Genomic DNA, 18,977 nt, shown 5'->3' on the forward strand with positions numbered 1-18,977 from the left:
AAAGAAGTAGTTTTCCTCCACTGTTTAGTAAGCTCATACCCTGCTACCACTGTGAATGGCAGCTAAACATATCACTGCAACAGCGAATTCAGCTTCATCCACACCAAAACCGCCGATAGCATCTACATGTACACAGCATGTACAGTGCATGTACATAGATGCACTGCTGGCATATTCTGGTGGCAATAATGATGGATTTCATTGGATCATCGTATGCTATCATGACACCGTCTACCCAGAACACCCATCATCAGAAAGATAATATCCTCTTTTTTTCGGCTGCATTTTAATAGACTCCGAGAATACTCGGTCTGCCAAATTGAGTTTTAGAGTAGACCCAGTCCGTGCTCCCAGGCAAGGAAGTCTTTCACAGTGTCCACACCAGCCCATTGTCTATTGAACCCATGATTTTGGGCTAGCAAGTCCCAACTAATCCATTTTGACTTCTGAATGGATGAAGTGATTCCCTCTGTGAATAAACAAAGAACTGACTCTTGAATTTGATTAATTTCTCAGTGACTTTATTACAATTTTCATAATTATACATACATGTACATGGGGTTCTGATCATTACAACGCCTAAATCAGAAGTGTCATAATATTGTGATCATACATGTATTCATCAAACCTTGCAAGATCCTTGCAGTGCTAATGAATGCAGCTTGAAGCCCTTGGGCTCACGATTAAGTTACCACTAAAATATCAAAGTTTGGAGATGCCTTGAATAACGTTTGTGTTGTACACATTCATGCCAGTAACAGAACAGTGACCTCAGCAGTCATCTCAACAACACGCAGTACATGTACATGTACTGTTAACTGTAAAATGATTGTGAAGCTAAAAGTTGGTGATTGGCCCATTTTCCATTGGCAGAAACGAAATTCCACTTTTAGGAATACATGTAAGACCTCTTTGATATGCTAATAAAATTACGAGACCAAATCTTTTTACTTTTTGTAAAAAAATAGAGAAAATATTCCAATTAGTATATCAAGCAGATTAAGTTATACAAAAGCGCTTCATACAGGTAAACCCACAAATACAAACCAGCAAAGTAAATTTTCATGATTGTTTTTAATATTCCAAAATAAGATGGCCCAGAACCTCTGATGTCGAGACAAAATAGTTTGAAACTTACAATGTAATTTAACAAATTATTTCATACACCTATTGTAAGTAAATACTCAATGTATGAAAAAAACAAGTTCAGAATTAGTTGAACTGTGAAATATTAACAGGGTTTCTGCTCGAGTGAACCTTCATGATTGTGCAATAGCCCCCCCCCCCCCCCCCCCAAATAAAAGAAATTTCACCTTAAAGCTGCCCTCAACCAACAAAGCACCAAAATTGTAGAATGATTTGCAGCAATTTATAATGAGCATGTGATCTCTTTGAATTAAAATCCAGCCTCTCCTGATTTTCACTGAGGTCAGTGAACATTTTCAAAAGCAGCGACAGCATTTTCAAACTAAGTAAAATGGCTGAAGGTCGATACATGATTCGAGGGCGAGCAAGGCATTTTTACATACGATTCCTACATGTATCAGTACATGTATCCATCAGCAAACAGATAGCAAAATGAAAATATCTCACACAAGGACAACTACAATGTACAATGTAAGAACGGCATATTGGATTGAATAGATGGCATTGAAACACACCTTGAATGAAAAATTGTTTAAAAAACAGCATCGGAGAAAATTTTATTTTTGACATTTCCTTTTTTGAAGCAGCAAGTTTCCCAACTATGCATAACGGTAATTGGTCTAGGGCTGAGAATGATAAACAGGATATAAGTTAAGTAGGCAGCCTTATATCGGTTTTACTTACATGTACATGTACTTTAGGTCACATCAAGCAGAAAATAGCTGAGAAATATAATGAACCACTGCCACCCAATATAAGATTAGAGCAGGAAGAAAATAAATATGAGAAGTACATGAAAACTGATCTACGCAAGGGTTTTTAGTATCTAGAGACAATAATGAACTGCTAAAAGAAATATCATTCAAGAATGACAGAGGGAGTCGCCAGTATCAACATCTAGTAGATTCAACGTCAAAATAATGAGAGGAAATGTGAAAAGTTTGGCATTCATTACAAATGCTCAAGTTCTGGTCTTCCAAAAAGCCCTCCATATCCCAAAATAGGCAAGAAAGATTCGCTCTAGATGCTGAAACCACAAAATCCGGATAGCATTTTTATAAGATATTTTGATAAAAAAATACAGCTGGAGTCTGTTCAAGTTTATCATATACAGAACAGAGTATACAGATAAGCGAGCTAGAGGATATATCACAAAATATGATAATGATCAGTTACATCCGCATGACAGAACAGATAATCCTTCCATCTGTCAAGCCCCACGCATATGATGTTACTGCCGAACACAAACGCTGGTTCTGTTCTTTACCAGATAAACAGTTCACAGTCGCAGTCATATTCTCCTGATAAGAATGTTATTTCTCATGGCCCAGTACATCTGTTGAAAAGTCGCCGATAATAAACATGCATTATGACAACATTTGCATATGAACACCCGAGATATTGAATACTTTACGTCACTGTAAACAAAGCAGTAGTGGGATTAAAATTCAAGTAGCAATATAATGTTGATATTATGGCTCTTAAGCAGCAAGCAAATGAGGGATTTCAATTGATGGACCTGCAACAAGAATTGGTGATCACAGCCCCCTGGGATCAATATCAAAGCCAGTGAATAGCAGACAAGAGATATTTTGTCACACATTGAGGCAACTATAATCACAAGTTACATCATTTTAAATCGCTCATTTGAATGGCACTTTATTGCGTTGGGTTTTATACTTTGCAAGCATGTCATCATACTTGTGAGGTAGGGAGTGGCCGAGAAGACTGGAGAAAACACAACTGTAATGTCTGTCACTTTTAATACAGTGCTTTTTATTGACCGAGTTGTGTCCAAAAGCACTTCACAACAACAACACTAGTCTAGGTCTCAACAGAGACACGCTACAGTTTCCAGTAGCTGTTCATACAGCCGTTACGCCGGAGCCTAACTTGTATGGACTGGGCATATTTGCCACCAGCTGGGGTTTGAGTCCCACAATTCAACCACTATGAAGTTTACATGTAAAGCAATTTTGGTCAGAAAATTTCTATGTCAAATCCACAGCATTCAGTAAAAACAGTCATTTCCAAACCAATGTGTTTTAAAAGTTTTGAAAACAAGTGCAGCCTGATCCTTCCCCATCTTTACACATTTTTCTTGTCTCTGAAAGTTTGGCACAGTCTCTCCTCAAACCATCGTGTCCGGATTATACATGAAATGCCGCCAGAATACAACCCTCACAGCAGTGCTGCCCTCTATAAGTGACTGGAGTAACTGGGGAGCATGTACAACACGGCGGGAAAAAGCATTTACGATATCACGGCCACGCCATGATTACTCTTGAATAGCATTACAGAATACATTACAGTAGTCCTGCATTGACTTGTTGTTTGTTTCCTTTCTACAGCAAATATCACCAGCGGTCGCAATCCAAGGTCAACAGATGTTCTTGGTCATCTCCTTCTGCAAAGGGAAAGAATAGTTTTCAGGAGGACCAATACTTGTCGGCCTACAATGTTTATCCTCTTGACATTTAAGACATTTAAGCTAAAAGTGGCCTTCCTTGATACATGTATAAAACGTTTATTCAAGAATTTTGTTGTGGCCCCTCAGGATCTCTGCCTTTGATATTGTTTAGTAATAAATAGTACAGTTACTACAAGTAACTTACCAGTGGTTCAAGTTCCTTCTTGTCGACTAAATCATGCTCCGTCACAAAGTAATAGAAATGTTTGTAGCAAGTGTTAATGTGGGCTTCCTGAAGGAAAGAAGACATATTTCAGTTGTCTCCCGACAGGATTTTTTCAGCAGGATATCATCTTGAATACAAAACAATGGAGGATGTCATGCCTTGTGGACAACACGTTTCAAGCAATCACATTCATACATCTCATATCATGCTCCAAGGTGTACATGCTAACTGCATCTCACCAGGGGGACCAGCTTTACTATAGACAGGACAAATTACGACAAATGACAGCAAACGTCACCCGAACAGGACTATCTATCGAAAATAGAAACTGTAGAAGAGGATCACTTGAAGTACAATGTAAACTTACCGCCCCTATGGCCCTTAATCTTTCAAAATGATGGATATATACATGAACAAAAACTCGAAACAATCGGGTCAGGATTTTTTTACACGTGGCTATATAGTTCCTTGGAAATGGCACTCCTGAAAACAAACAAAAGTTTTTAAACCACGAGGGTCAAAGTTAGCCAAAAGATAGAAAACAGACAGATTATAGGACAGTTTGGTGGTGATGCTGCTGCAACTTGCATTCCCAGGGAAGTGCTGCATTCGCAGACATTGTTTCAGTGGTGTAAGTGCAGAAGAGTTACGTCTAAAATATAGAATCATGTAACATCACCGCGAATTTATTAGCAGCAAACATCATACAATGTCTTTATTCATCGATCTGGTTGCAAGCCATGCTGGACTTGTCCTCAAACACCGAAATTACAATCCTCCGCATTTTGACCAACTTACCGACTCTGCACGGGAATATTTCTTCATTATTGATTTGAGCTTCGGCCCAGTCCATTAATAAGCTGATGTACTTATTGGCCGGTAGTGCCGTGGGTCGCTTATACCTGTCACCATCACACCAATGGTATTCATATCTAGATAGAGAAAATGGAACCTCATGGTCAATGATTAACGCGCTTACCAAGTTGCATAACATCGACATAGAAACTAAAACATCTCAAAACTTGCCCTGCTGCTAATTTCAAAACAGTCTCCATTATGTCAAACTCCCTGGGCATCAACATGACAGTGTTCTTGGGAATGGTTCCTGAACCTCCTATTCTAACCCACCAGAATATATGACCAAGTTCAGAGTCTTTGAGTTGACATAAAAAGGTAATAGTAAGGATTGATTTATACTTGGTATTACCCAGAGTACTTGCTCCATCATGACAGTTAAGGACAAAGTCACTTTCTTAGTAAATGGCTATCAATACCAGATTGGTATGGTAGTTAGGATTCCAAGGCAAGCTTTTACTTACTTAGGCCCACCAGTCATTTTTGGACACGACTCATCCGTGCAGTAATCACAAACAGTGCCATAGATTAAGTTGATTCGGTTGAAGAAGTCTACCACTGTAACAGAATAGATAGAAACATTCAAACTTTGTCAAATAAATGTAAATGTGTGAATCCCACTATGACTTAACCATTTGAACCCCGGCCAAGCCTGAAAACTTTCCGAAGAACTCAGACAACGAACTACAAAACAAATTCAGTACTGAGGATTCCCGGTACCCACCCATTTATTAACATAAGTGGAGTGAGGAAAGTTACTTAGTATGATTTAGCAGTTTGTAGGCAAAGAAACCAGGTTAAAGTCTCGCGTTGCATTTGAGCTAGATGCTGAAGCAATTAACAAAGGCTACATTAACCCTGTGGCTTTCTTACCATGTACAGCTATCCAGTCATTTATACTTTCATCAGGAGGCAGTTTGACCACACTTTTTAAATCAATCCCCGACTGTAATGACGCATTGGCGTGTTTATGGAGGTCATACTTTATGGTGCCAGGCTCAAAAGCCTTCTTCTTTACTGGTTTGAATGTCTGGAAATGATAAAAGTATGGCCTAAATAGTATCTAAATCATCATATCGGCAGTCCCAATTCAGTCTCATTAGCGACAGTCACAGTCACAGTGCAGTGATGTAATGTACAGAGCATGTGTCTTAATGCATGAGAATGACATCATCGCCGCACCATATACATCAGTGTACACTGGTTGTACAAAATGCACAGTCGCAGATTTTCGAAGCACAGATTTTGACTATGATTTACGAGCAATTTTCAAAGACAAATACAGTAACGATTGAAAAGACAACGACGTGGCAACAATATTTAGATTTAATGCTAGTAACCCATCACTTGGATTAGTTATCGTGATGAATGAATCGAGAGATATTCACCTTATCTTTGGCGAAGAAACTAGTAAACCCAGTGAATGCCATCTTTTCTTTTGATTGTTTCCGCACACGCGCAATTTGCATGTGGATTTTACTTCCGGGTTCTGGCAGAGTGCGTGCACAGGCATCTGGAGGAATACGAAAATACTGGGACGTTTATTGGTTTTAAGTAGGATTGAATAACTGTAGTACTAGTAACATTGACAGTGTGAAATAATTCTGCTGTTCGTCGATCAATCCCGAAAAATTGCTGACCAAATGCCGATAGTACTGGGAAATTGGCATCCAATGGCTCCACTCCAATTGCCTGTGATTAAAACTGGCCGGTCGGTCAGGAGTGACGTCAGAACCCAGAAAAGCCCGGATAACAGCAAAGTGAGAAAATGAGAAATTATTTGCTCTGAAACTGACAGATTGTACGTGAATCTGACCACTAATCCAAATTATTTCTTCTCTGGTGATTTGGATTTAGATGTATCTAGACTTCAAGCTCTGAAACGTGGGTGAGTAATACACGGTTTTGCTGAAAATACCTATTTTATCGAAACCGAAGAGGTGGTGGAGTCGTCCTCGTCGGCGAGTGGGCCGGGTGATGGGACAGCTGTCTAGTATTAAGTGCACTGCGCATCCATTCCAAGGCATGCCCTCACACTGTATGTTGACATCGATTGACTGAACGAATAATCTCTATGTCAACTTTGTAGTTTAACTTTCTTTAAGTGGATACCCCATTTCATACTATAGGCCTACTAGTACTTACTCCTCCTAGCTGTTAATGAACAAATTCTTCTCCCCCAGGCCCAGGGGCAGGACCAGGTAACAACATACAATTAAAGGGACAAGTGCTTGACTCGATGTCTCGCATGGCCTGGATAGCCTTTTGTCCAGGTAGGAAGTGAAGTTCAATCATGTCACGCGATGTACATGTCATTGTTAATTGTTATTAAGCTGACCTTTGATTTGCAGGAAAATGGCTGAGCCAATCAGCATACCACCACCAGAATCAGAAGTCATTGAAAAATTCCACGATGCGGTATTGTGTGAACCTGCTTCCAGAGAAACAGTAAAGCCATACAAGGATGATGAGGACTTTGATCCAAGGGAGGAAGGTTACGGTGATGATAGTTTTGATGAATACAACAGGCCGGCAGAACGGTGGGCCCCTCTTGGCGCTGCTGCTGCAGTGTCTCTGGCCGATACCAATGAAGATGCACTGAGGTAATCATCAAACATCATCTTTTGCTTCTTTTTTGATAGTTTTTTCATTGCTGTATGGATAAGTTTCTGCTTGTTTTCATGGAGAGAGTATACTCACACTGGTCTTACTGTTGGTACCCTTTTATCTCTGAAAACATGTTATTCATGCAGATAGGTACCTTTAACCCTTAAACAAGAGAGTCATGATTAATATTGTCATGATTGACATTGTTAGTCATATTATACCAGTAGGGTAGTCAGTATCAAAATTGTAGGAATTTCTCATGTCATTACTGTAAAAAAATTATAATAAAGGACAATTATCTGCTGATTTATTCAGTCTGCTCATTCTGGGTTGTTGTGTTCACTAACAACGTGTCTAATGTTGGTCTGAGGACAAAAAGTTCATGATGATTTGGCTGCGTGGTTAGTGTCTACATAAACCAGTGCAAACATTAGAAAACAACAACCAGCAATTTTGGCATTGACCTGAAAAATCGATATGTTAGAAAACAGTACGACCACTGGTTGCATACCATCTCTACTCTTTAGCTTAAATATTTCTGAATCTTTTGACATTTTCAGTTGTTTCTCCGAAGATGCACAGCTGAAGAAGCTGGAAGAAGAACAAGAACAGTTGAACTCCTCACTGCTTGCCCTGACCACGCATTTTGCCCAGGTTCAGTTCAGACTCAAACAGATCGTTGCTGCGCCAAATGACACAAAAGAGGTGTGTTGTACTTTTGTAATTATGTCTTCTGTTGTAGTTACGTTATCTGCTTCTAGAGTTGTTCTGGTGAAAATTTCTGGAATGTATTGATTTGGGTGTTGCTGGCTTGATCGGCTTGTTGACCCAAAAATCACATTGAATTACCTCGGCATTTAGGGTGTTTGTTATATATGCCATACTTTTCAAAACAAGATTGATATGGTCTGAGATGACCAGCATACATTCTACTGCGCTTGAAAACATTTCTGAGAAACTATGAAAAAGGGAATCACTGGATTTATGTTCTCTATGCATTTGCATGCAATGTATTGTATGTATTTCTGTACACTTGGACGGTGAAATCTGCTGTGCGGGGACTTTGGTAAGCTACCAAACCATTGGTGTTGCTTTTTTGAAAACAAACGAGTTGAACACACGAGACTCAGTGATGGTGTATAGTATGTTCATTGATTTTGGTAGAATTTGTGTCAGTTGTTCAAAGTTTGACCTGTCAGAAGTGGTATCAAGCGGCATGTCAACATCTAGATCAACATAAGATATTGATTGGTTAGTAATTGAAGATTATTCCAACAATCTTACTCTGCAATGTGCAACTGCAATCTTCAAATAAAAGTACATCCATTGATGTCATCTTTGCCTGTACTCAGCTGTACTTGTGAAGGTTTGGGATCCCGAGAATACAGGCTTTAAAATGAATACGCCTCGTGTAACAAATTCGTTATCAAATATAGGCAAAAAAACATTTAGACTATGTTTTATTTTTGATGACCACCACATCTTGGCTTTGGTCTTATCAAGTACATTTTTGCCAACCAGAAACCAATGGCAATGAACAATGATCTTAGCTGATCAATGGTTGTTTTTCTCCAAGGTGACATGGTACACATTGTAATGCCAGTAGACTTTCTCTTGCGCTGGATGGTCCACCTCTTGTCTATGTCGTCATGTGTGTCACCACAACAGCAGGCATCTTTGTTTATCAAACAGCTGTTCTAGAATCGAACCTATGGAGGTAGTTCATGGTTGAATATAATGAATAAGTTTTGAATGAAGAATTTGTCATTAAGCTATTATATGATTAATACTGTAAACCCTAATAAGTTTGCTGGTCCTTTAGGAATCAAGCAGTTTTGAGCAATCATAGAATTATGAGGGCTCACATTTTATATAGTGTTACAGCGAGTTAAGATAATAAGCAGAATTTTGGCAGCCTTGTTAAGTTACTGGTCATGAAATAGGGAGACTGAAAGTCGAAGTTATTAGGTATTAACAGTGTATGAAGACATATTTTCACGATTTACTAAAATAATAACAACCTTTGAATGAAATGTACATGTTTCTGTTCTATTTGCAGGATTTGCTAAAAGAATTAGAAGAGTTTGCCTTCCGTGGCATCCCTGATGTGAGAGGGTGCCATATAGAGGACGCGCTGGAGTTAGAAACTATGGTTAGTACAATGATAATACTAGGGCCTATTCACAATGATAATACTAGGGCCTATTCACAATGATAATACTAGGGCCTATTCGCCATTGAACAATCAGTCTTCTTTTGGTCGACATCGTAAAGCTTGACATTTTACCTGCTCAACACCATTTGATTTTTTTCAATGTAAAAGTTCATTGTCCAGCGAACATGTAAGTTCAAACCTTGTAGACTAGGGTGTATTTTTGCTTGGAAGATTGGCAACTACTATGAGAATTTGATGAAGTAGAAATTCAGAAAATGGCAGGATCTTGAAAGTCTTCTCCATTCTATCATCCTCAGAGTGACAAAGAACACACAGCCAAAATCAACGAACAGAGACAAAAACAGACAGAGTTGATAGAGCAGTTGAAGAACCAGCTGGAAGATCTAGAGATGTATGCCTATGAGGTACATGTTAGAGGTTTATTTGTAGATGAGGCAGATCCACAGGATTGGCCATTGCTCGGTATTAACTTATTGAGAAAGTAATCTGTAGTATCCCGTGGTATTGAAAGCTCCTTGTGGACACCTTGATATAGTTATGCTCATTTTAGCTGCCTGCCAGTGAGAACATGTCTCAATTGGTAATCTTTCTATCCTTGGCATTTTGAGTTGGTTAGCAGCAATGTCGAGACTTCCTGAAGAGATCAAGAGTGAGGTGATTTTCATTACACTGTCACTGGCACTTGCCTTCTAGATTGTAAGTAATCAAGATTGGCATTGCAGCCCAGCAACCAGCTCACGCCATACCCATGATGATTTATTCTATTTCCCCCCATAGACTGGAGGAGAGCAGCTGCCAACAAGCAAAGTGTTGGAGAAACAGAAAGTTGTGATAGACCGCCTGAGACACAAGCTCCACGTGGATCTTGAAGACATGGATCGTCTGACCACAGATGAACTCAAGTCTATTGTTGACAATGCAATAGGACAGGTAGGTTGTTCTAATCTGGAAACTTCTAAAAAGTACACATGTAGCTCTCTTTTCAACCCCCAAACTAGAACCTGATGTAAAATTTGTTGTGCCCTAAAACCAGAGCATGTTGTTTCATGCACTTACTATGACTGATAAAGATCTACGGTAGTACGGTTGTATGCATGATTGATAATGCGTGTAAATATATTTCTGAAATAGAAGATGATCTGCCATTTGTTTGTCTGTAAGTGTTTGTTTCTGCCTCAGGGCCATTTCTGTGAGCATACTGAAGGTAAGCTTGTCTCTCTTGTAGATAGTTAATCCTGCTCGGGTGAAGGAGAAGCTTGTTGATCAGCTGAAAACACAGATCACAGATCTTGAGAGATTTATAGAGTTCTTACAGGGTAAGCTACGAATACTCTCAACAGTATAACTTTGGCATGTCTTTACAGAGATAGTTAAACATATGGTGCTTGCTTTGAGCTTTGGTAGTCGAGTAAGCGGCTTTTCATCGCAATGTTGTTGGTTTTATTCATGTTTTCATATCATGTTTTTCAATGGACGCCTGACCAAAGTACGGACAGACAGACGTCAGTATCCCAGAGTCTTCCTAGAAAATGGCAGACTTGATTGGCAGCAAACTACATCAATTGATCTACAGTACTCTAAGGTTAAGGAACCAAATGGCTAAAGAAGTGATTTGAACCCATGACCTTTTGGTTCGGATTCTGGGTCTCTTTCTACATGTACACCACCTCATCTACACCTGGTTCTCAGTTTTATTGAAGTATTATAAAGAAGGCATGCAGCTTTGTCCATCTTTCTTAGGAATACTCAACATCTGTCTTTATTTGTAGTAGTTGTATAAATGATATCTATTCAGCTTAATTTTACCTTAACATTTTCAGGTGAGGCAACGTCTCCTGGTCCTTTGGGTGCCACTATGAAGGCATGTACATGTAGTTGTCCTATGCATGGCCAACAGGTGAGTGCTGAAGATCATATTTGATATGATGTCTTGTCCTGGGGGCAGGGATATACCTTTCGACTACTAAGAAATCATATAAGCAGCCTCCATTCTCTTCTTTGAGGGTTAGTTAAGCCTTTCTGTTTTGTATCATGCATGAAAGAGAGGGAGTGTAAAGATCTCAAAATTGAGATCCATTGAGCAGGTGATAATATCTGTTGGTATCTTTGTATTTCAACGCCATGGTGATATTATTCATTACAGCCAAGCATTGACATCACTAAGTTCAAAAAACCAATTGAAAAGCGTAACGTAGCTAATGTAAGTTGTTCAGTTTGTACATATGGTAACAAAATATAATACTTTACCAGTAATAATCTCATTTGCTTGCTCGTTGTGCATGCTCTTGCTTACACATTGATGATAACCCACTAACCCTGTAAATACATTGCACCTTAGGGGAAAGCATCTGGTAAAGACTGCACTGCTTGTGATTCTCCACAGAACAGGAAATCAAAGTTAAAAAATGTTCGAGAAACTAACAAGGTAAACTGTTTTAAATCATAAACCATCCATTGAGTTGTGGTTGATGTTTGTGTTGATTTGAAAATATATTGAAGAAAACAGGTGTTTAAGTCATCAGGTGCCAGTCTTGACTTAATGATTGTTTGTCAATATGAACTGAGGACTGCACTTCTACAACAGCTACATGTATAGTGCATGTTTTCTACACCGGGTCAATATGCTGACAATGGGTAAGACATGGGTGAAAACTTTCAACAAGGGACTTAGTTCACTAGAATGTGGGAAGTGGAACTCTGCATTGTCTATTACTCCTTAGTCTTTCCATTTGCTTATGTTTCAGTCACTTTTGATAATCACTGTTCTCTTCATTTCCCCACAGAAAGTACGTGATCAAACACTGACGATTATGAAGCGAGCTCTGACAATTCTCCAGATCTTTGCTATCAGTCAGTTTGGCTGCGGAGGACAGGAGTTCCAGAGAAATCTCATGAAGAGAACGACAAAGGGAAACCATTATGGGTAGGTATCATTCATCACTCTCCTGTCGTGTTTCGTAGGCGGGTGGACTGCTCTATTGATGCTGTGGCACCAAGCTGATATTGTTGTCAAATGCCTTCAATTAATGGTTTTGTTGCTATTTCAGTGATCTTCTGGCGCGGTTAGAGATTGCCATCGTACGTGTGAGAGAACTTGCCAAAAAAGAGAGTGAACATTCAGGCCATGATAGCGATTATACAAGTGATTCAGAAGAAGTGGTAAGGAATACATCACTTTCCTGCATTCTGGCACTTGGTTGCTACATATATTTTGTCACTGTGTTATCGAGGTTGAGTCTTTAAACTGGTCCCTGAATCCCTGAATCCTTGAATCATTTAAGGAACTTAAGTGTTACCAATGCAAAGACTAAGTCTGGACTGGCCATCATAGTTTGAAACTCGACTTTGATGTTATCAAGTGTACACTTTCAGTTTGTTGCAAATCCGTTCACTCAAGAGTTGATGTCGGTGGTGAGGAAGGAGCTGGCTCCTGCACTGAGAGATCTCATTCATCACGGTCTCATGGAGGTAACATACCATTATATCAGTTCAAATGGAAAAGTCTTTTACTATTTTGAAATAGAAACCTTTGGAAATGAGCTTGGTGTGAAATAGCTCCAGCCAGGAGAATATGACAAAACCTGTGAGATAATTTTTGCTTTAGAAACAACTAACTCTTCATTTGGCTCGTGGGGAATGTATTGTGAGAAGCACAAGTTTGTGAAGTATAGTGACTCATGTTGTTTGCTTTCAGATGGGTCAGAGCACGGGCCTGGTGCCATGGGGATGCCTCCCTAAACGATCAGCAAAGGCCCAAAAGATGATGCATGCTTGGGATCTGTTCATGAAATATTATGAACTCAAGGTAACTTTCCTCAGAGGTCTATTTTAAAGACTGAGCTGGCAACAAGCTGTTCAAAGTTGGAAGAGGATTATCAGACTAATATTAGCTCAATAAATAGATGGTAAATAGTTTGCTCTACATGTAACTGACATTCATTACAAGCCTGCCGCTGTGTGGACTTGATGTAGGAGAGTGCCATCAAGTTCACATCATTTGTTGCAAGTACTGCGAGTTTCAAATCACGGAAGATCAGTCCAAGTGTTACCATGGTCAAGACTGATGTTCCATATTCACTTCCACTTCTGTCCCATTTCTACCCGTTGAAAGAGCTTCCTTGTGACAGCACAGGTTCCTGTGTGGCTCAAGTTTCCACCTCAGTACATGTACATTAGGCTACAAAGCTCCTTTTGTTCTCTGAAGTGCTAGAATAATGTCCTACTTGACGTTTGACTTGCAGTGTTGTTAAATCCTCTGTGGTCATTTTTCAGAATGGTCGTGAATACAATGAATCTCCAGCACGGAAGCTGTCGCAATCGTTTGACCTTGACATTGTTGGTGGGAAAGCAATAACAGCCAAACAGACGTTACTCGGTGCTATAGACTCAGTGATAGCAACACATAATCCTCTGAAGAGGTCGGAAGATTCCAAACTCAAGGCGTTTATTTGTCTCGGACTCAAGTATGTGCAAGCTACATCGAGCTCTCCTTACCCTCTTTCCTGTCAACCCCAGACTATCTTAAAACCTGTCAGTTCTCTTGTTTAGAAGTTGGGATTTCAAATCAAAGTAAAAGTTCATGGTTTTTGCGAAATTATTATCAAGGTATCTCTGTTTGTAAAAAAACTGAGTTGACTGATACTAGAGTTGAAATGGAGGACATATCACATACCGTATGCAACTGTCACAAGAGATACTTGTGAAATTCTATGACTATATACCAGTTCTATGAAGTAAACATCTGTTGTTAATTTTGCTAATATTCAAATGTGTCATACATGTGGAGCAATTAGTATGGCATGTACGAAATATGCCATGTGTTAATGTTTTTAGCACTTCTAGACTGCATTCAATGCAGGGCATTTGGCATTCATCATGAGCTTCTTATGATGCTAGTGGTCCCTCCTACTGGTCGCAACTCTCCTGAGATGTGTCAACTCTTAAGTGTTGGATGAAAAATCCCACGAGACCAATTTGATTTGTAACAATACTCAGTCAGTAGCAAACCTCTTACATGAATCCACAAACTCTTACTTGAATGTTTCCTTTCAGTGAAAAGAAATTAAGCACGTGGTTACGGCTCGTGTTGAAGAACACCACCATAGTAGATTACTTCTATCAGCCTTGGAGTTATACTGCCAAAACAGGTGAGTCTGCCTGTCAGTGTGGTTGATATCATTCATTAGCCAATACATGTACAAATCTAGCTCGCTCTGGACTTGGTTGACGGGACTTTGTACCTCCTGATGATGCAACTTCCTCTTCTTCTACATTTGTAATACTGGCCAATACTGGCGGGACGTGGAATTATTCGTGTAGTGATCAATCTGTCTTCAGCCTGGGAGGAGTGCTACATGTTGGCTGCCATATACTCTGAGAATTCAGCCACATACTAGTAAGCTTATGTCTTGCACTTGATGCGACATGTACATATAGGACACCATACTTCACCAATCATAATTCCTCAAATTCACTTTTACTTGTGTTTTCAGGGTTTGAAGATGCCTTGAAGTCTCTCAGCTTATTGAATCACGTCAACTTCAATCTTCCCATGGATATATCAGTGCGAAAGATGCAGAACATAAAGGATGCCTTCTAAGACAGTGCCATCTAGTGAAGCTACGTAGGACTAACTCAAGGTGCCACTGGCAATGTGTAGCAGTTTGAGTCATGGTTGAAATTCAGTGGTTTCGCTTGATCTGTTTATTTTGGCATATGGTTCAGCCTTGGGTAAGAGTGGCCTTTTTGCCTTAATTACTTGTGCTTTAGTTCTTATTTTGCATGTCGAAAAGAGGGTCACTGGAGTAGAGGGATGCCAGTCCTGTAAGGGTTCATCCTGAGTGTTAGTTAAAAAGTATAGAGTTGCTGTTTGTTTCACCAGCATGTTTTTGCAGGAAAGGTTTTGAACAATCAGATTTTCACCTCAGTCATGCTGGTCTATTGTGTTCTATATGTTCAGTACCATTACTTTGATAACCTATATGTACATGCAGCAACACATATTCAGAAATTCATGATTGCTTCATATGATCAGTTGTAAGTGGTTTGTCTCAATGCTGCATGTATGAACCACTGCCAGTGAATGGCTTATGAGTTGCTGAGGGCATCATATCCAAGTATATGTATGTCATCATGAATGGGGAGGCAGGCCAACAACCTTTGTTGAAGGCTGTTTGTGCCTTTCTCTATTCTACACTTTTCCTGTACAAACTAATTTTTGGACATGTCTTAGGGGTTACTTTTGATTTCCTGGTCTACGAATGTAATTGTTGTGTATATATGAATGGCCCGATTAAGTGATGACTAAGTAATGTATTTTGGTCCTGCCTTTAGCCTGTGTTAACATTTTTCACTCTTTGCGAGTGAACGAATTACAAATTGACTTTTGTTTGTAAATGAGAATATATATGTACAGTTGTACAGCATCCAGGCCTGGTATGAAGGCCAGCATCCGGGGAAATGTTTGCAATTTTTGTTTAAGTTTTGTAGTGTGTAGTTGTTTTGTTATATTAAATCCAGAATACTAGCTTCAAGGGGAAGGAAACCTGTTTAAAGTTTGTTAAAAGCCTAGTATCTAATTGGTAGATGCCAGTTTAATTATGGTGTGACAGCCAATCAAGTATCTTGTAACTAATCCACTTAACTTTTCCACTATTTCCATGACCCTTTCATTTAATGCTAAGCTAGGCGATCGCATTTAGTTTGAGTTTTGTGATGTTATTTTTTTGAGGAGGCAATGAACAGAGCATTGCTTGTTTGAAGTTTAAGGTGCAACATTGGTATCAAGTTCAAATTGAAGGTCCACTGAAGACTATCTTAAGAATTTGCTGCCTCTGCACTTCGACACGGTCATGTTTTGTCAGTCATCTTTTCAATATTGTAAGTCATAGCCACATGTATGTCTTTATCTATAGTAAATTGTATCTCCATCTTTACTGTAAAACTGTCGATACTGCTCCCTACTTAGTACCAGAGCTCTTCATACTGTACTGTTGACATACATTTCAATCATTTTCAATCTATTATCTAGGATTTGTAGTAGCACTACATAATTGTACTGGTAGTCTGTTTTCCATATACTGCCCTAGTTTCAAGGTGACCATGTGTCAGTTTATGATATCACACTATGTATGCTTTTCTACCTCGTATCTAATGGAACATGCCATTTATCTTATGAAAGATAGGGCATCAGCCAAGATAATAAGGGTTATTGTGGCAATTGCATTATCACGTTGCCCTGTGGCGAAGTTCCTCCAATATACTGTTAGTTATGTTTTGAAAGAGTGGCAAGTTTTATACAGGTAGTTTGGCAATTGAGCAGAAATTGTTTCTCTTTGAACATTGTCTTCTTGGAGCATGTATGCCTTCCTTTATACATGTAGTGGTTGTTCAACTTCGTTTTTGTTTTGAACTACCCCAAGATCCTGTCAGTATTCCGTATGATGTGCTTTTCTCCCTCTGGCAATCGGTCAGTGTGTTCATTCCAAAAAGACCAAAATGTTCATTGCATGTATTGTGAACAGAACATGTATAGTTAATCTCAAGCCAAGATTTTAGTTGGACTTGTGTACATTTCAAGGTGATTTGCCATGGGAGCTCAGCCAAATCGGAGTTTTTGACATTGCTATTTGAGTACATGGAATTAAATGTAATCTTGTACATGTTGTGACATGTGAGAAAATAACAGTTTTTGCTGCTCTGACATGTGTCTAGATGTCTAAATAATACAACAAAAAGCATCAGGATAATGTTAATTACTGTAACCTACTTCACTCTTTACAACTATAAATCTGTATTTATCATAAATCATATATTCTATCAAGTATAATCTATACTTGGTCCCACTAACATTCCCTGCTCTAGTCACGTCACAGGGTGTCCCAAAAATGTGAAGGTGAATTGTCATTCAGCAGTACTTACCAGGTCAGTTCAGCACAGTCTCACTTCAGTTCCTTTATTCTCATTCCATTTTGTTGCGAGCACTGTGATTGACTGCAAGATTCTTGTTGAAATGAGAAATACTGCCGATCATACTCTTTATCCATATTTTATTCCAGAAAGGCTTTGCATTTTTGGGTCACCCTGTATTACAAGCCAAAGAAGTAAATATTATAAAATGCTAACTTATTTGTTGTTGTTGTTGTTGGGAATACCAAGAAAAAAACATGGAAATGTATATAAGATGTGGGTTATGATAACAAAGGTGTGTGGGTTTGTTCATGAATCTGAATGATTATTAAGGGTTGACCATAGTCATAGGCACCACCATTTTGGCAAGAACTTGCAATCCTACACGTTAAGAATTGGAACTCGTTCTAAACAAAGTCAATGCCAATTTCAAGGGTGGTAGTCAGTTCTTACCGCATATGTGTATGTTAAGTCCTTCACACTTGGGCTGTGTTGATGTCACGATTTCCCAAAATGTGAAGTGATTTCAATCTAGTCCTGTTGATGGTGGAATTGCGTAATAAAGTGACTTTATTTAGTATAAACAATTATGTTTTATTATTTTATCTTGTGACATGTCCACACTATAACATAGGGGCCTACTGGTATTCTAACAACAGGAATGATAGAAAAGTCGGAGATAAGGCCAGAGTACTGGATTGGTGATTGGTGAGAGTGAAGTTAATTTAGTTATACTGAGGAGACTACAGACTTTACCTTAGTACCCCCCCCCCCCCGCATGCTTCTGTGCGCCGGTCATAACAATCACGTGACCATCTGACACTAGCCACGTGCTTTTCTAAATTTAGCATATGCCGCCATGACCCCTCCTTTAAACACTCTTGATCTAGCCTCACCCTTAAACCACTTCAGCGCCACCCGTGGGGCCTAATGGTATCAGGCTAAGTTTTAGCGCGTTCGATTTCTAGCGCCGCGCTTCGGTTAGCAGCCGATCTCGGGCCTTGAAGCGCATGCGCAGTATGAATTGAGCCCGAACGCTCTGCGACAGGCCCCATTCTCCAAGCGTCGTCAATGGTGATCATCGTGGTCAAGCTCGCTTCATTTACTTGCCCGACTGTCCGGAATAATATAATCTAAATTTCAGATTCACAACCGAGCGCATTATTTGATGCGTCGCGGTCAAACATTGACAATTGTGGTCTTGCCTCCTACCCACTGCATCCTGAGCTTCAGGTTTTTGATACTCGTACGTCCCATACAAATAATTGTAATAGCGAGAGCTGGAGCATATGGAAAACCACTGGGTGCCGAGGATGACCCGCTGAGAACAGTGCGTGGTCTCACTATCCAGCTGAATGGTAATTTCCATTCAAAAACATATTTTTCTTGAATTGAGAATTAAGTGTGTTTAAAATGAAGAAATGATGAAGTTTCAGTCCAATTCGCTTACTTATGTGGTTTTAGGCCTCAAATTAACCCGTTGTGGTCAAAAAATTGATTTGCGGTATAAATATCCGTAAAAAATCACCCCCCTAACTTCAGACCCCCCAAACCCTGAAATTATTATACATAACGTACAACGAAAATTTCATTGTTTGACAGGCTTGGATGGATCTATTTGGCTCTGAAAGCGTTCCTCGCTGTTTAAC

At 39.4% G+C, this 18,977-nt stretch overlaps 2 protein-coding genes across 5 annotated transcripts; one reads left to right on the top strand and one right to left on the bottom strand.

Annotated features, from left to right (window-relative positions):
• Nucleotides 1-2,826: 2,826 nt before the first annotated feature.
• Nucleotides 2,827-6,126, bottom strand: LOC135491952 (MOB kinase activator 3B-like). The gene is made up of 7 exons (XM_064777937.1): nt 6,026-6,126; nt 5,511-5,667; nt 5,102-5,195; nt 4,581-4,714; nt 4,150-4,265; nt 3,762-3,848; nt 2,827-3,553 (listed from the first exon to the last, which is right to left on the bottom strand). The coding sequence occupies exons 1-7, from the start codon at nt 6,104-6,106 to the stop codon at nt 3,527-3,529; spliced, it is 696 nt and encodes a 231-aa protein (XP_064634007.1). The 5' UTR covers nt 6,107-6,126; the 3' UTR covers nt 2,827-3,526.
• A 261-nt stretch (nt 6,127-6,387) lies between these two features.
• LOC135491951 (RUN domain-containing protein 1-like) lies at nt 6,388-17,909 on the top strand. 4 transcript variants are annotated; one of them, XM_064777936.1, is made up of 16 exons: nt 6,388-6,525; nt 6,989-7,240; nt 7,805-7,949; nt 9,304-9,396; nt 9,717-9,824; nt 10,198-10,350; nt 10,600-10,624; nt 11,241-11,317; nt 11,564-11,620; nt 12,204-12,343; nt 12,468-12,579; nt 12,793-12,888; nt 13,115-13,225; nt 13,693-13,883; nt 14,473-14,567; nt 14,913-17,909. In XM_064777936.1, exons 2-16 carry the CDS (start codon nt 6,993-6,995, stop codon nt 15,017-15,019), a joined length of 1,758 nt encoding a protein of 585 aa, XP_064634006.1. In that variant the 5' UTR covers nt 6,388-6,525; nt 6,989-6,992; the 3' UTR covers nt 15,020-17,909. The 4 variants fall into 4 exon arrangements, with proteins under 4 accessions (XP_064634006.1, XP_064634005.1, XP_064634004.1 ...); XM_064777935.1 differs by lacking the exon at nt 11,564-11,620 and adding an exon at nt 11,759-11,845; XM_064777934.1 differs by lacking the exon at nt 10,600-10,624 and adding an exon at nt 10,646-10,736.
• The last annotated feature ends 1,068 nt before the right edge of the window (nt 17,910-18,977 follow it).

The sequence above is a fragment of the Lineus longissimus genome, chromosome 8 (assembly GCF_910592395.1).
Source record: "Lineus longissimus chromosome 8, tnLinLong1.2, whole genome shotgun sequence".
In the NCBI taxonomy this organism is placed as follows: domain Eukaryota; kingdom Metazoa; phylum Nemertea; class Pilidiophora; order Heteronemertea; family Lineidae; genus Lineus; species Lineus longissimus.

Bases quoted from the DNA above. Each gene is read 5' to 3' on its own strand.
- LOC135491952 (XM_064777937.1), bottom strand. From the start codon at position 6,106: ATGCAAATTGCGCGTGTGCGGAAACAATCAAAAGAAAAGATGGCATTC. The intron at 5,668-6,025 runs GTGAATATCTCT...TATCATTTCCAG, and splicing joins GTTTCTTCGCCAAAGATAAG to ACATTCAAACCAGTAAAGAA. The intron at 5,196-5,510 runs GTAAGAAAGCCA...ATTCTGTTACAG, and splicing joins TGACTGGATAGCTGTACATG to TGGTAGACTTCTTCAACCGA.
- LOC135491951 (XM_064777933.1), top strand. From the start codon at position 6,993: ATGGCTGAGCCAATCAGCATACCACCACCAGAATCAGAAGTCATTGAA. The intron at 10,737-11,240 runs GTAAGCTACGAA...TAACATTTTCAG, and splicing joins ATTTATAGAGTTCTTACAGG to GTGAGGCAACGTCTCCTGGT. The intron at 13,226-13,692 runs GTAACTTTCCTC...GTCATTTTTCAG, and splicing joins TGAAATATTATGAACTCAAG to AATGGTCGTGAATACAATGA.